Raw genomic sequence first — 14,714 nt, 5'->3', positions numbered from 1 at the left:
AAGCTTAAATTAGTATCAAGCTAAATGTAGTTCTCAAAACTGAGTAAATGAGAATGCACTTCTCAACGATGACAATTAAACAAAGCAAAATTAAATGTGCTACTCACTGCTATAATTTGGTCTCCAATTTGGATTCTGCCATCATGTTCCACAGCACTGCTCTTCGTAATGCTCTTTACAAAGATTCCTGAAGGTTCTAAGATTGGAAATAGTTGTGTGTTTTTTACTATTTATGAAAATCACTCAAATAAATAATATCTATCCTCTAGTATCCAAATATACAGTCCTAATTTTGAGGAAATATACATCAGCAAGCCACACAAACAAAACCAGTAGTAGAAACTTAGGCCAGAGGATGAGACAATGGTTTTGTCTCATAAATACAAAATCACAATCACATAATTAAGTTGTTCCTAGAAAAGTTTTCAATCTGCTTATCCAATAATATAAAAATATATAAATATGATTCAATAACTCATAAGATAATTACATTAGAGGCAATTGTCAAGTTAAAAAAAAACATATCAATGTTTAAAACTACCTAGTTTTTTATCTCCAATGTAACCAGCAATGGTAATTCCTAATCCCTGGACATTTTTAGTGAGTTCCACATCAAATGTCTCATTGTCTTCGCTTTTCTGAGTGGAAGCATCAACCTAAAATAAAATAGATAAATAAATACCCAGAAAAATAAACGTGTAAACAAACAAGGTAACTCAAAAAGCCACATCTTTATTTCGGAATAAGGTGTAATTAGGTGTCAGAGAACTCTGCTGGGGGCTCACTGTGCGATTGATTACTCCTTCAGTCTTGTTAACATGCACTGAGCATCATATTTGTGCCAAAAGGGAATGTCAGCAGAAAACCTGAACACACCCCCTATCACAGAAATACAATGCTGCTTGTGTAAACAAAACTTCAGAAATCAAATAGTTTCTTATGAACAAATTCTATTCTCTAAGATGCACATCTGCATGTGTTAAGGATTTAGGAGGTTGAAAGAACTCACATTTTGAATTCAGATCAAGTTCAAATCTGGCTTTGCTATTGAATTTTTCTAACTTTCAAATGTCTATCAGGAATAAGGAGAACAGTCCAGCTAACAGTTTTGCGGTAGGCACAACCACTGTCAACTTTTCTCTGGGGAAACTGAGGAGCACAGACCTTTCCAAGGACAAACAGTAAGCATTCTAGCAGAGGCAGAATTCAAATGCAGACAGGCTGGTTGCAGAACGCCGGCTCCTAAGTGCTCTGCAGTATGTAAAACCCCAGGGGAATGCAGGGGCCACTGTGTCCTCTCAGGACACTTTGCTACTGTTACTATCCCAAGTTGACAGTTGATTCTAACACCATAAGTATGACTTCCTCTATCCTTCAGAAATATTATTAATAGACTGATGATTATTTTTTAAAATATATTTTTACTGATATCAGAGAGGAAGGGAGGAGAGAAACATTAATGATGAGAGAGAATCACTGATTGGCTGCCTCCTGCACATCCCCTACTGGGGACTGAGCCCACAACCCAGGCATGTGTCCTTGACCCTTCCGTCCACAGACCGACACTATCCACTGAGCCAAACTGGCTAGAGCTGATTATGTTTTAAAAAATCAGTGAAATGTACCCATGAACCATTTAAAATGGTCCCTGTGTTTGTTTTGTAAATTCATACTCTACTTTTAAAAGCTATCTGTAAGGAAAGTCTGCTTTTCTGCTATGATTCCCTTACTTCCTGCAATGATAGCTGACCACAGGTTTCTTTAACATAAAGCACTGCTATTAATTCTATGTTGGCCTGAAGGGCAAGAGTTCCTGAATTAGCATTAGTAGATTAGTGCAGTAAGTTATCATTAAGCTATTGGCATTACATACTAAAGGGGTGTCAGCATTTTACAGATAACCCTAAGAAGATCAGGACAGAATTCAGGCTATCGTTTTGAATAGACATGCAGGTTGGGGCTAGCTAGTGATGTTTTCTGATTTTTTTTAAGTAAACTCTGATTGTACCTCACTGATAATTCACCTAAATGAGATATAATTTTATTGTAAAGTTCCATTTAGTTTTCCTCACTGCACATAATTATCTGTGCAAACTTAGCAAAAAGTTTAAAGTTTAGATAATTACAAGAAAATGACAGGATGAAATCTGCTTCAATGGAAACAAATGTGTTTTCTATTTTTAATAAGACTTATGCGAGTGCTATTTTAGAGGGTGGCAATTTGACTATCGAATGGTTTTAAAAGGGGCACAAGCTTCAGAAATGATGATATGCACAGAATAGATATTTTTCTAAGCTTTCAATTACATCAAGTGGGTCTCGGTATTGCATTCATTTATATATGCTGAATAAAATGTTTTTGTTTACCACAAAAGAATTCCAGTTAAATACTTTCATAAACAAGCTTTCTTTCTTTCTGCAAAAAATAGCAACCAAACTCAATCTTGAAAACAAGAGAATCATGGAAATTTCAAGTGTTCTAATAAAGTTTAAAAGGGTCTGTGGAGGAGATTAGGATACTAAAAAAAGAATTCGAAGCAACTGGTTAGAAAAAAAACTTCAATAGAAAAAATCGGATGTTTTTAGAACTATTGGAAAAAAATGTAGAATTTACATTTGCTATAAAGCTAAACTAAAAATTGAGTGTAATTCTCTCCTTAAATATATGATTTCTAGATAAAATGGTTTTGTTGAATTTTTTATGCACTACAGTCATGCTGTGATCTGAAGTATTTGTGATAATCACCACATTTGAATAATTATGAAATTTTCTAGCTCTTGTTATATTGTTACAAACATAGATGGGAGGCTATGCATATGGGTAAAGCTTTTGTTACAATCTCAAAAACATAACTTTTATTTAAAAATTTATAATAACTGGCTGAAGAATAGTGACTTCTCATTATAAATCTGATAACAGTTGTATGATATGCCATAAAACAATATTAAAAGGTTTTAGTAAGCTTTATTCACCACACCCTACTGAGGGCCTTCAATGTAAGAAAAAGTATCCAACATTTTAGGTATTAGTAGCAAATAATTCCTTAATACTTTTCTGTACTACAGAACATTATTCTCAAAAATGTACTGCTTAGAGAAAAATGTAAAATAGTCATCTAGAATTTTTAAGCAATCTATTTTTCATCTGTTACACATTATTCACAATTAATAACATATTATTTGTGCTGAAACATTTCTATATTTGAATTTTGTTTCATTTTAAAAAAATGTATCTTAATTGTTCAAAGTATTACAAATGTCCCCTTTGTCTCCCCACTGACCCCCTTCTAGCACACACCTGCCGCCCCACCCTAAGGCCTTCGCCACATTCTTGTCCGTGACAATCGGTTTTGCATATATCCCTAATATATAAACATTAATAAATCTAGTTTCAAAACAAACATCCTATCATTCAGGTGCTACTGTCTATGACCTACCCCATGAACTTTCACCTACTTACCCGCATCTCTGGTGTAGAGGATGGGGATGAGGACACAGTGATGCCCAGAGAGGTGGGTGCTGCCGGTTCTTCTAGGGCACCTCTTGCAATCATCAGTTTAACTCTGTTTCCACACTGCCTGAGGACTTGTGCTACTTGCTCACTGCTCATCCCTGCTAGATCTGTGTCACCGATCTTTAGAATGTGGTCTCCACTGCACAATCGCCCATGCTGAATAAAAAGAGATTGGTTTATCAGGCTTTATTTTTATTACCTCATCAGAGAAGTCCTAAATGAGGGAAAGGGAATAAAAAATGATGAAATATCAATCATAGGACACTACACATGTGGCTGTGATTTTAACTGTTTTTTTAACTACATTTTTGAAGCAGCCTAATATCACTCAGTGTGATATAAGTAACTGTTTTTTTAACTACATTTTTGAAGCAGCCTAATATCACTCAGTGTGATATAAGTAACTAAAATTCACAAATATTCCTTAAATTGATAGTCGATATAAGCTTTTCAATTTGATTTCTACCTACTAGATACAAGAAAATATTAAGCCTTTTTGTGAATTTTTTGAGGAATAGAGGAAGAAAATGCCATTAAACAAAGATATAGTATAAGTCACTATACAAATATATATTACACAAAATATAGTATGAACCACAAGAAAGCAATGACAGGACAATTTTCTGCCTTGCCATTTAGTTATAAATATTTCTAAAGAATTCATTTGCAGATGATATCATGGTGAGATAAAAATTCAGATAGATGGGGAGTGGCAAGCAGTCTTATAAGCCTCTATACAGTGGCCACTAGGATTTTGTCCAAGAATGAAAATGTTCTGTATTGTCCAATACGGCAGCTACAAGCAACCTGCAGCTATAGAACACATGAAATGTAGCCAGACCAAATGAGGAACTAAACTTGTAACTTTATTTATTTTAATTAATTTAAATTTGAATTTAAAAAGTGACATCTGGCAATTACCCAGAGTATTGAACAGTGCGGCTCTACACTGAAGATAAAACTTATTTATCACAAGTCTGTCAACTAAGGGGATTTCACCAGATACTGCTAGATATTGGCTAATATTTTTAAAAATGTCAAACTATTGTGTTACTGTCAATATCTCTGCCAATAAATCTGACTTTCACATATGAATATTACAAATAGATGAACATGACTCCTAAGTTCAAATACACCTGTAAAAGCAAACATCATTATGAAAAGTTACAATCAAAGCACAAATATACTTACATTAGCTGAACTTGTCTAAGTAAAACATAAATTATAATAAGCAACTAAAATTTTGCCACATATATTCCAACATGTAAATTCTAGCATAAACGGCAATTCTTTAATGTACAATTCCCAGTGACAAAAACAGGCCGGGTTTCATAGACAAAGACGACACCAGTGACCCATCACTAAAAAGACAAGATGAATCTTGTGCTTTTTCCTACTACAGCAAACTATTCTTTTTTCAATAGAATCTTGTGGCCATAAAACAGTTGACTAGGTTTGTAAATTTGATTTACGATCATAAAATAAAGAACTGCTATCTCTACAATGATCAAAACCATAACTTGGGCTTTCGTCTGGTGGTCTATTCCTTTAACTTAAGATCAATCTTCCCCTTTCAATGGTATTTCTCCCCAAGTTTAAAAAAAAAAACAATTTAGGGATAGCCCAGCAAAACAGAAGAGTCTAACTCAGCTTCTTTGATATTATCTAAGGCCACAGTTTCTTCTTTCTGGCAGATAATGTAAAAGATGAAGCCATGTTATTTAATAAAACAGCATGAACACCTGTTGGGAGTAGCTTACTTGATCAGCCACTCCTCCAGGCAGAATGGTTTTTACTATTACGCCAGTTGCTTTTCCTCCGACAATGCCAAATCCCAGACCAGATCCATCATTCACCAATTCAATAGTTTCCACATGCTGCCAGTGAACCTGAAAATAAAGCTCCTATAAGAATCTGAACATATTTAGGAAAAACTAAAATTTTCATTACAGTTGAGATTTCTGTGAAAATTATTTTATGAGTAATATTAAAAAATTGAGTTCAAACATAAAAATGAGTCGTAAGACATGTCTCTTTTGTTTAGTTACACGTTCGTTTCAAAAGATTGTTACTGCATAATCAATCTTGAAATTATCAACACATCATCATCGTGACCACATTTAACCAGGTAAAGATAGGCACTGATTTGGGAGATCTTTTGTAGAACTTTTTCTTTAAAAAAGGAAAGATCAAGGAAAAAACTTTTACATATTAAAAATGTTTTCTGCATTATCCTGCCTTGCAAGATTCCAAAGTAGATTACTTCTTAAAGTCATCATAGACAGCTAACTTTAACAATAATACAGAGTATAATTGACAAATTACAAAGCAAACTCAAGATTGTATCTGTTGGCACATAGAGTCAATTTTGTAAAAGGTCTAATTTATTTTCATTTGAGAGATGTTACCAAATAAAAAAAGAAACTATACAAAATATAGTAAAAACAGTTTTAGAAGCCAGAAACTTATCAAAATTAAATAACAACTATTCCGGGCGAGGGAGAGATAGAAGAATAAAAAGGCAAAAACTCAAGAAATACAAAGAACCTAAGGAAAATGTAAAATAGTCATCTAGAAACCTATAAAAAAGAAGTAGAAAATGAGTTCTATTCCTTGTGAAAATCTTACATACACACCGGATTAGAGTGAGCGGAAATTGTGCTGGCTGCAGATGGGGAGCGGGAAACCACGGGACTGATGAGCGGAGGCAACGAGCCTCTGGCAATAATGAGCTGCACAGTGTCTTTGGCTTTCTGCAGGATGCTGATGGCCTGCTGATGTGTGATCGTCTGATCAAGTGCCTGTCCATTGATGGCAAGGATTTGGTCAGTTTCTTTCAATCTTCCATCTCTATCAAGAATGAGAAAGGAGGTAAAAGATACCTGATGGCTCCCAAGACAATGACAGCTTTTCTGGCGTACAGCATCCGATTATTTTAACTCTATTTTCTAATGTCCACAATTAGGTAGCTTTTTCTGGGACTTTTGACTTTTGGCTCCAGTGCATCTAATGAACTCCCCCCATTGTAGAGCCCTCTTCTTTCAGCGACCCAACCTTTTCATTATATCTTGGATGTGCCTATCTTCTACAAATAAAAGCGAGGAGGCATGTAATTTACTTGTTGCTTTGAGTATATTAATAAAATCTTTTAAATTATCATGGGCCACATGGATAGTTTTCTAAATAGTAATTTTAAAATCTAATCAGAAGAGTCCATTTACTAACATTGAGAAGATGTCCTCATCAAATTTTTCTTTCCTTACTAAAAAGTGATTAAGTTATGACTATATTGAAAAGCTACTCTTCTTTCAAAAGGACTAACATTTTATCATAGCAATGCCAATGATGTCTAAAAAACTGGTTATTATCATTATTTTTGGATTCTTGTTTTCATTCATTTTGCTTCTCTACATTCTCCCAGGGTGATCAACATCTCCCGAATATGGTATCAAACCCAGACCAGCAGCCCCCAGTCTCACCTGTGAGCCACACTGCCCTCTTGGATCTCCTGCACAAATATTCCCAGTTCTCCCCGGTTGTCACTCCTCAGCCCCACAACACTGAACCCAAGGCCTCCACAGGGAGGTTTGAGGAGCTCAAAAACTTCTACATGGCGACCCTGTCCAGGAAGCAAAGCAAGAAATAAAATTAAAAGCTAATCCTTGCACTTGTAGTCATCTTATTAGTGGCATTCCTTTGTTTTAAAAAAACTCAATAAATTCTTTTTTTTTCTAAAATAACCTTGATCCCTCATCACCTAGAATGAGACATTTTATTTATCCTGGAGACTATTTCTAGAACATAAAACATAATACTCAGTTGAAAATGTGATAATTTAAAGAAATGGAATAGAAAAATCTCTGAGCCATCCAAACAAACAAAATCTACTTCATTTTCATTCCAATTTTTTTCAGATGTTATAAATATCTTAATAAATAATAATATATTTAATACTACATTTAATACATATATATTTAATGTATATTTAACATGTTACATAAGATAAACATATAAATATTCTTCAAATTATCCAGGACTTGATTACATTCTTTTAAGATATTATACACTCTATCAGAACTAAAAAGAAAAAATGTTCTTACCTGGGCCATATTTTTGATCAGTTGATCAAATTCATCACAAGCAGTTTTCCCATTGATGTGTGGAACACCTGCCGCTGTAAGTACTTCCAGAGTCCCATTGTTTTGGGACGATAACAATGATTCATTTTGCAGAGTAGTAATGACAGCTGGGCTGAGATGTGGAATATGGGCACATTCTACATTTGAAATTGCTGAAGTTGCAATGTTTACCTAAGAGTAATATGAAAGTCATTAACAATTTCAATATCCCATAAACAATTAAATAGAAAACATCCCAAAAGAGGTAATAATGAAGAACATACCAAATTTCAAACTGGTCATGCCTTTTATTAATTAAGCAATTATATTTCAAAAAATTTTTTCAATGAGAAAAATTAAAATAACATGTAAAAAACTGTGTAGATGTGCAATGCATCACTATTTATTAGATAACAAAATATTTTTAAATTTATATCTAGTGTTCAACTTCAGGGTACTCGTTAAAACACATGCAAAAACATACACCCCTGTATACACTTTAAAGTAAAAAAAAAAGCTACAATATAATATGATTCAATGAACTTTATTAAACATTGGAACAATATAAAACAAACAAGCAATACTAACACTAGTTATTCCAGAGAGATGGGACTCCAGGGGGCCATTTCCTTTCCATATTGTGTGAATTTTTATAACAATGTATGTAGCAAAGAATTTGGTCTTCCCCAAAAAGCAGTCTGGCTCTTGTCTGTGGCGCCTAGGAAGTAATTCTAAACCCCTGGGATTTCCCAGACAATAGGAGTATCTTTGTTATTCATGGTAGGCCTCAAGGTCACAAGATATCAACTCAAATTCTGAGACTATGTTCAGCCACCGGTGCAATCAATCAATGAATCATACCTATGAAATGATCTATATAATAAAGAGTCAGGGTCATAACAACTGATTACGACCTAAGGCTCCTCCAGACAGGAAGTCAGTGCTGGGTTGCCTAGAGAGGGCTGCAGAGAGAGAGAGAGGCAGGGTCTGATCCATAGCCTCTGTAGCAGCCGTTGATCAGAACTTGCCTCTCTTTCTCTCCTGGCCTGGCCAACAGCCTTGCCTCCATTTCTCTCCAGGTCTCCACCAGAGCTGCTGATCACCCCCGCCTTTCTGATCAGGCCCTGTTGATAGGCCCAGAGACGCTGGCTGGCATAGAAACTGACCAATCAGAACCAAATCTGGGTCAACTGTGAGGAGCCAATGGCTGCCTAAGAGGCGGAGCTTTGACACTGACTGGGATAGAAACTGACCAATCAGAACCAAATTGGCTGGCAGAGGAGGGTAGTTGGGGGCGAGATCAGACTGGCAGGGGAGGGCAGTTAGGGGCGATCAGGCAGGCAGAGGCAGTTGGGGGTGAGATCAGGCCAGCAGGGGAGGGCAGTTAGGGGTGATCAGGCAGGTAAGCAGAGGCAGTTAGGGGAAATCAGGCAGGCAGGCAGATGAGTGGTTAGGAGCCAGCGGTCCCAGATTGTGAGAGGGATCGGGCCTAAACTGGCGGTCGGACATCCCCCGAGGGGTCCCCAATTGAAGTGGGTGCAGGTTGGGCGGAGGGAACCCCCCTCTCCGTGAACGATTTTCGTGCACCAAGCCTCGAGTGTTCAAATAAAAACTCTGAACACAGAGCTCAGGTGAGCTTGCTGGTTGGCAATACTCCATGCATACTGCCATGCACTGATTCGGGGAAAGATACCTCCTAAGAAAAATAAAAGCTTTGGCTTGAAATCCTACCAGACCGAGCTATGTGTCTCTTCCTTTAGCTAATATTTGACCTGTAATCTTTCCGTAAAATAGACCACACCCATGAGTTTAATAGCCCAGTAAGTTCTTTGGTCCTTCCAGTTAAATGTTGGAGGGTAGTTTTGGGAACAAACCTCCTAAACTTGCAATTGGTTCTGTCTTGTGGTGATTCTTTCCTCTAACTCAGTATTTGAGTTTAACTCCTTTGCTGTTGCTCTCTAAAGTCTTGGGCAGAGTTGCCAATCTGGAGGACTTTAAACTTCACAAACTGGCAAATTCCAGAATCAATGATATAATGTAAACAACAACAGAATAATTCCAATTTGGAAAAGTATTCTCTAATTACTTTTGTGTGCCTGCTATAAGGAGCCCCACGTTAAAGCTAAATAATTGACAGAAGAGTGCAAACAGCCAATCCTGATTTCAGATTTCTATAGGGTGTCTGGAATCTAACTTTATACCTATAATTATTTATCAGCAAGGTGATACCAATTGTGTTTCGGGATCACTTTATGAACTCATCCCCTAGCACTGTGTCCCCATAGCTCCAGCTATACTGACCACTTCACCTTTCCTCAAACTGCCAAGTTGCCCCCTTTACCAGTCAGGTACATCCTTCCCTCAAGTATCTACATGCTTTCTTCTTTCATTCAAGTGTGCTCAATGCCACCACACAGAAGTCCTCCCTGACAACCCTATTTAAGAAGCATCCCACCATTACACTCCATGAGCTTACCCGGCCCTATTTTCCTTCATGGTTCTTATTGCCACCCAGCATGCACCCTGTTGCCATGGAGCGTTCATCCCAGTCAAGACAGACGAGAATGTGGAATTCTCCAGTGGAGGAATCTATTTTTTTCTGAATTACATCCTCATTATCTAGAAGAGTGCCTAGCACATAATTGGCATTCAACAAACATGTGCAGAATAAATGTCTATTCATTTTATAAGGACCTACTCTGATATCATCTCCCCAACAAGCCTCCAAATAACTTTATTTTCATTTTACAGATGACAAAATTAGCAAAGTCACACACTATATATAGCAGACACAGTATAAGTTAGCTTTTTTTCATCATGGCATTCTTATCATCTTTGTATTATATATATAGAAAAAAGTCATTTAAGATATCATTTCTGCAAATAGGATATTAGGTAAAGAGCTTCCATTTACAGAAGTAATCAAAATATTTCACAATGTATCACCAATCGGTGCCTAAGAGTTACATATCCTTAAAAATAAAACAGAAAACTCAACAACTTACCAAAGTTACCAATTATTCAACCATAATAATTGCTATCTTCAACCACAGATGAAAAAGAGATCAATGTGCTTAGATGAGGCTTCTGGGAATACTTTCAAATGGGTATTTTAAATCTAGAGCAGGCACATGATCAATTATTATTTTTTCAAAAGCAAGCTTCTTATGCCAAACCTGCTTATTTTTTTATCCTGAGCCACGGCACTTCAATAAAGCCTGCCAGCAGAAGATACACTGCTCAGGTTGAAGCAGATGGCATAATGAAATTTTTGACATGCTGAGGATCCAACACACCCGGACCTAAGGCCTATGGGGTATTTCATAGGAAAAATATTTGGATTTCTACTATGGTAAGCCAGAATGAACAAATCACATTCCAAGAACAGAATGTATCCATGTGAAGTTAACTGATGAAGTATAAGCTCAGATACGTGTAAGACAAGGTGGGAGGGCATCCCAAGGGTAAAGCTATAGCACCAGAGCAAGTATATTATTATATGAAAATGTATAAAAGTGTTAAATATCAGTGTTTTCTCCAAATATGTGAGAGGTTTAACCAATGTCAATGACTCCTCCTGTCTTCTCCTGGCCCTTAAGGTTCACATAAATAGAGTATTACACTAAGTGAAATAAACCAGTCAGAGAAAGACAAGTATCACAGGATCTCACTCATATTGTTCATGGAATCTAATTAACAAAATAAACTGATGAACAAAACAGATCCAGAGACACAGAAGCATGTAACACACTGTGGAATCTCGAGGGAAGGCAGAAGTGAGTGGGTGGGTGGGTGGGAAGAGATCAACCAAATAACTTGTATGCATATATGCATAACCCATGGACACAGATAATAGGGTGGTGAAAGCCTGGGGTGGGGAGTAGGGGGGGAGCTAGAAGGGGTCAATGGGGGGGGGGGGGAAGGAGACATTTAATACAATAAAGAATTTGAAAAATCAATGGAAAAATATCCTCGGGTGAGGCTTAACAAAAAAATACAAACCAACAATAAATCTTGTGAATTTAAAAAAAAAAAGAAAAGCAAATATTAAAGGGATCACACATGTAAAAACTCTAATTTAATTATGTTATCATACAAAAGGCTTGTTTTTAAATTTTCAAGTTTATGCCCATAAAAAAGGCACAAAGCCTCCTTCAGATTTTGCTATGACTTTATTAAAACAGCTTTCTGAACTACTCTCCTTGAGAAATGAGAACGGATTTTATTCTCCTTGATAAGCTTGTTCATATGTTTATGAATGGAAAATGTTTAATAAAAATAACCTGACTCCCATCTTGCTTTTTAGAATATTAAATAAACAGAAGGAAACACAACTATGGTGATTTTTACATATAGATAAACAATCTGTATAATTTATGGAAGTTGTTAGTAAATGAGCAATAGATACCAAATAACTATGTGTTCTCTAACGTCTGGCTGAATATTTCAGTCTAAACAGGCCTTTTATGATCTTAGTAAATAAACATATAAATTAATTAATGAGTTTTAATTAGTTCTAATACCTAAAACATAATTCAAATAAAGATTATGTGAAGTATTCAATTAAAAATTTGTCAAATTCTTCTTAAATGAAACACCTTCTTAGTATTTAGATGTCTAGGAGAAGCCCTCTTGTAAGATGCAGTTAAAATCAGTACTTGGTTATTATTCTAAAAGGTCAGATAAAGCAGAAACAATAACAGAGGACAAATCTATAACATAAGCACTTTATTTTAACTTAAAACATACGTATATTCATTCACAAATATCTTAATAATGGGAGGGCTCCACCTTCTTTCTTGCATAAATCAAATTAATATAATAAGGCATTATTTTCAAATTCAGCCTCTGAACACAGAGCAGGAATTTGAATACTTGGGAAACAACTTCATTAAAGAAACTTAAATTTTTATGAACTCTTTCACTCAATGTTTTATAGTTTAGTCAAAGACAACTAATTCACCAGGAATAGTTTTATCCATTCATCTATGTAGTTTTCCAAAACAATTTAAATAAATTTTCATAAATTTTTGTCATAAGTTTATATATTATACTAGAGTCCTGGTGCATGAAATTCATGCAGTGTGTGTGTGTGTGTGTGTGTGTGAGTGTGTGTGTGTGTGTACCTCAGCCTGGCCTGTGCCCTCTCGCAGTCCAGGACCCCTCACTCCTTACCGCCCGCCTACTTGCTGCTCCTTACCGCTCGGCTTGCTGCTCCTTCCTTAGCACTGCCACGGAGGCAGGAAAGGCTCCGGCCACCGCTGCTGTGCTCGCCAGCTGTGAACCTGGCTTCTGGCTGAGCGGCACTTCCCCTATGGGAGCACACTGACCACCAGGGGGCAGCTCCTGCATTGAGCGTCTGTCCCTGGTGATCAGCTTTTGGATATCATATATAATCCTATATAATAAAAGGCTAATATGCAAATAGACTGAACATCAGAACAACCGAACAATCGGTCGCTATGACGTGCGTTGACCACCAGGGGGTGTGTATGGAACATGGTGATCAGTGCACATCATAATGACTGGTCTACCGGTCATTCGGTTGCTTAGGCTTTTAGATATCCTATATAATCTTATATAATAAAAGGCTAATATGCATATAGACTGAACATCAGAACAACCAAACAATCGGTCGCTATGACATGCATTGACCACCAGGTGGCAGAGCATGGAATATGGCGGGCATCAGCAGCAGCAGGATGATGGAGCAGGTGAGTGGGGGCACCAGACCAAGGTGGGGCGCCAGTGGCTGTCATCGGGCGAGCCTCTGGTGGTTACTGAAAATTCTTTGCTCCCATGTGCCGCAGTCTGCCCAGCACTCGCACCTGCTGCCAGTGCCAACCCTGATCGCACCTATTGCCAGCGCGGGAGCCACCGCTCACACCCACTGCTGGTGCCTGGCATTGACCCCGATCACTCGGCTCTGTCAGTGGGTGTGAGCGGCGGCTGCTGGCCCGATTGCCCCTCAGGGATTCTCCACTTCCCCCTGCTCCTGAGGGGCGATCAGGGCCGGCAGCCGCCTCTCACACCCGCTGCCGGCACCAGAGCCGCTGCTTGCACCCACTGCCGGCACCAGCCCCACTCGCACCTGCAGCCGTCCCTGGAGCCACTGCTCATCCCCGCTAGAAGTGCCCGGCGCCGGTCCCAATCGCTCAGCACCATCAGCGGGTGTGAGCGGGGCCAGCGCCTGTCAGCATGTGGGAGTGGCGGCAGCAGGAGCAGGGCTGCTGACAGACAGGGAACCAAGCGCCATGGTGGGAGGGGACGGGCAAGGGCGTGGAGGATGGGCTGAGACCTGCCCCTGTGCCCACCGCAGCCTTGTGGCCCACAGTTCCTTTCAAGATGCACGAATTCGTGCACTGGGCCCCTAGTATAGAAAATAAAGCCACAGAATTGTAAAAATACTTATAACTAACCTAAATAGTTATAGTTTTTGATAAATACACACTTACTTGATAAGCACTGCAGAAGCACAAAAAATAAAATATCTGAATAAACAAGTGTTTAATGCTCTGGTCAAAAGTCAGTATGTCATACAGAAGAAATGGACAGAATCCTTTCACTTAGACAGTGGTTCTCAACCTTCTGGTCCTTTAAATATAGTTCCTCATGTTGTGACCCAACCATAAAATTTTCATTGCTACTTCATAACTGTAATGTTGCTACTGTTATGAATTGTAATGTAAATATCTGATACGTAGGATAGTCTTAGGCGACCCCTGTGAAAGGGTCGTTCGACCGCCAAAGGGCCGCTGCCTAGAAAGTCACTAATTTGGATCATATGTGCTGAGAGAGTTCCTTCTGCTTATAATAGTATCCCAAGAAAACAAAAATCACCTTTAGTTCTATATATAATTAAGCTCACCCTGTGATAATAGCTCTATCAGAGTAACCCTTCCACTATGAGCAATTAAAAGATTTATATAAAGAATGATTTTTTAAAAAAAATTAGTTTTAGCCCTGGCCAGGATGCTCAGTTGGTTGGAGCGTCATCCTGTACATCAGAAGTTGCAGGATCAATCCCTGTCAGGTCACGCAAATAGTGGAGGCAACGGCTTGATGTTTCTTTCTCACATGGA

The 14,714-nt window shown here is 37.8% G+C and overlaps 1 protein-coding gene across 5 annotated transcripts in view; it reads right to left on the bottom strand.

The window, feature by feature from the left end:
• MPDZ (multiple PDZ domain crumbs cell polarity complex component) overlaps positions 1-14,714 on the bottom strand; it is a 135,167-nt gene that overhangs the window by 98,348 nt on the left and 22,105 nt on the right. For all 5 annotated transcript variants that reach the window (XR_002829772.1, XM_023755552.1, XM_023755555.1 and 2 more), the window contains exons 3-9: positions 7,615-7,824; positions 6,994-7,133; positions 6,151-6,364; positions 5,275-5,403; positions 3,461-3,670; positions 542-656; positions 108-196 (exon numbers count right to left, since the gene is read on the bottom strand). Coding sequence is in view for 4 of the 5 variants with exons in the window: in XM_023755552.1 (XP_023611320.1) it covers positions 108-196; positions 542-656; positions 3,461-3,670; positions 5,275-5,403; positions 6,151-6,364; positions 6,994-7,133; positions 7,615-7,824 (1,107 nt within the window). In the remaining variant the exon portion in view is untranslated. The remainder of the gene's footprint in view (positions 1-107; positions 197-541; positions 657-3,460; positions 3,671-5,274; positions 5,404-6,150; positions 6,365-6,993; positions 7,134-7,614; positions 7,825-14,714) is intronic.

This window comes from Myotis lucifugus, unplaced genomic scaffold (genome assembly GCF_000147115.1).
Source record: "Myotis lucifugus unplaced genomic scaffold, Myoluc2.0 scaffold_79, whole genome shotgun sequence".
Classification (NCBI taxonomy): domain Eukaryota; kingdom Metazoa; phylum Chordata; class Mammalia; order Chiroptera; family Vespertilionidae; genus Myotis; species Myotis lucifugus.
Note: the sequence above shows the minus strand (reverse complement) of the source record. Positions and strands in the feature narration are given on the sequence as shown.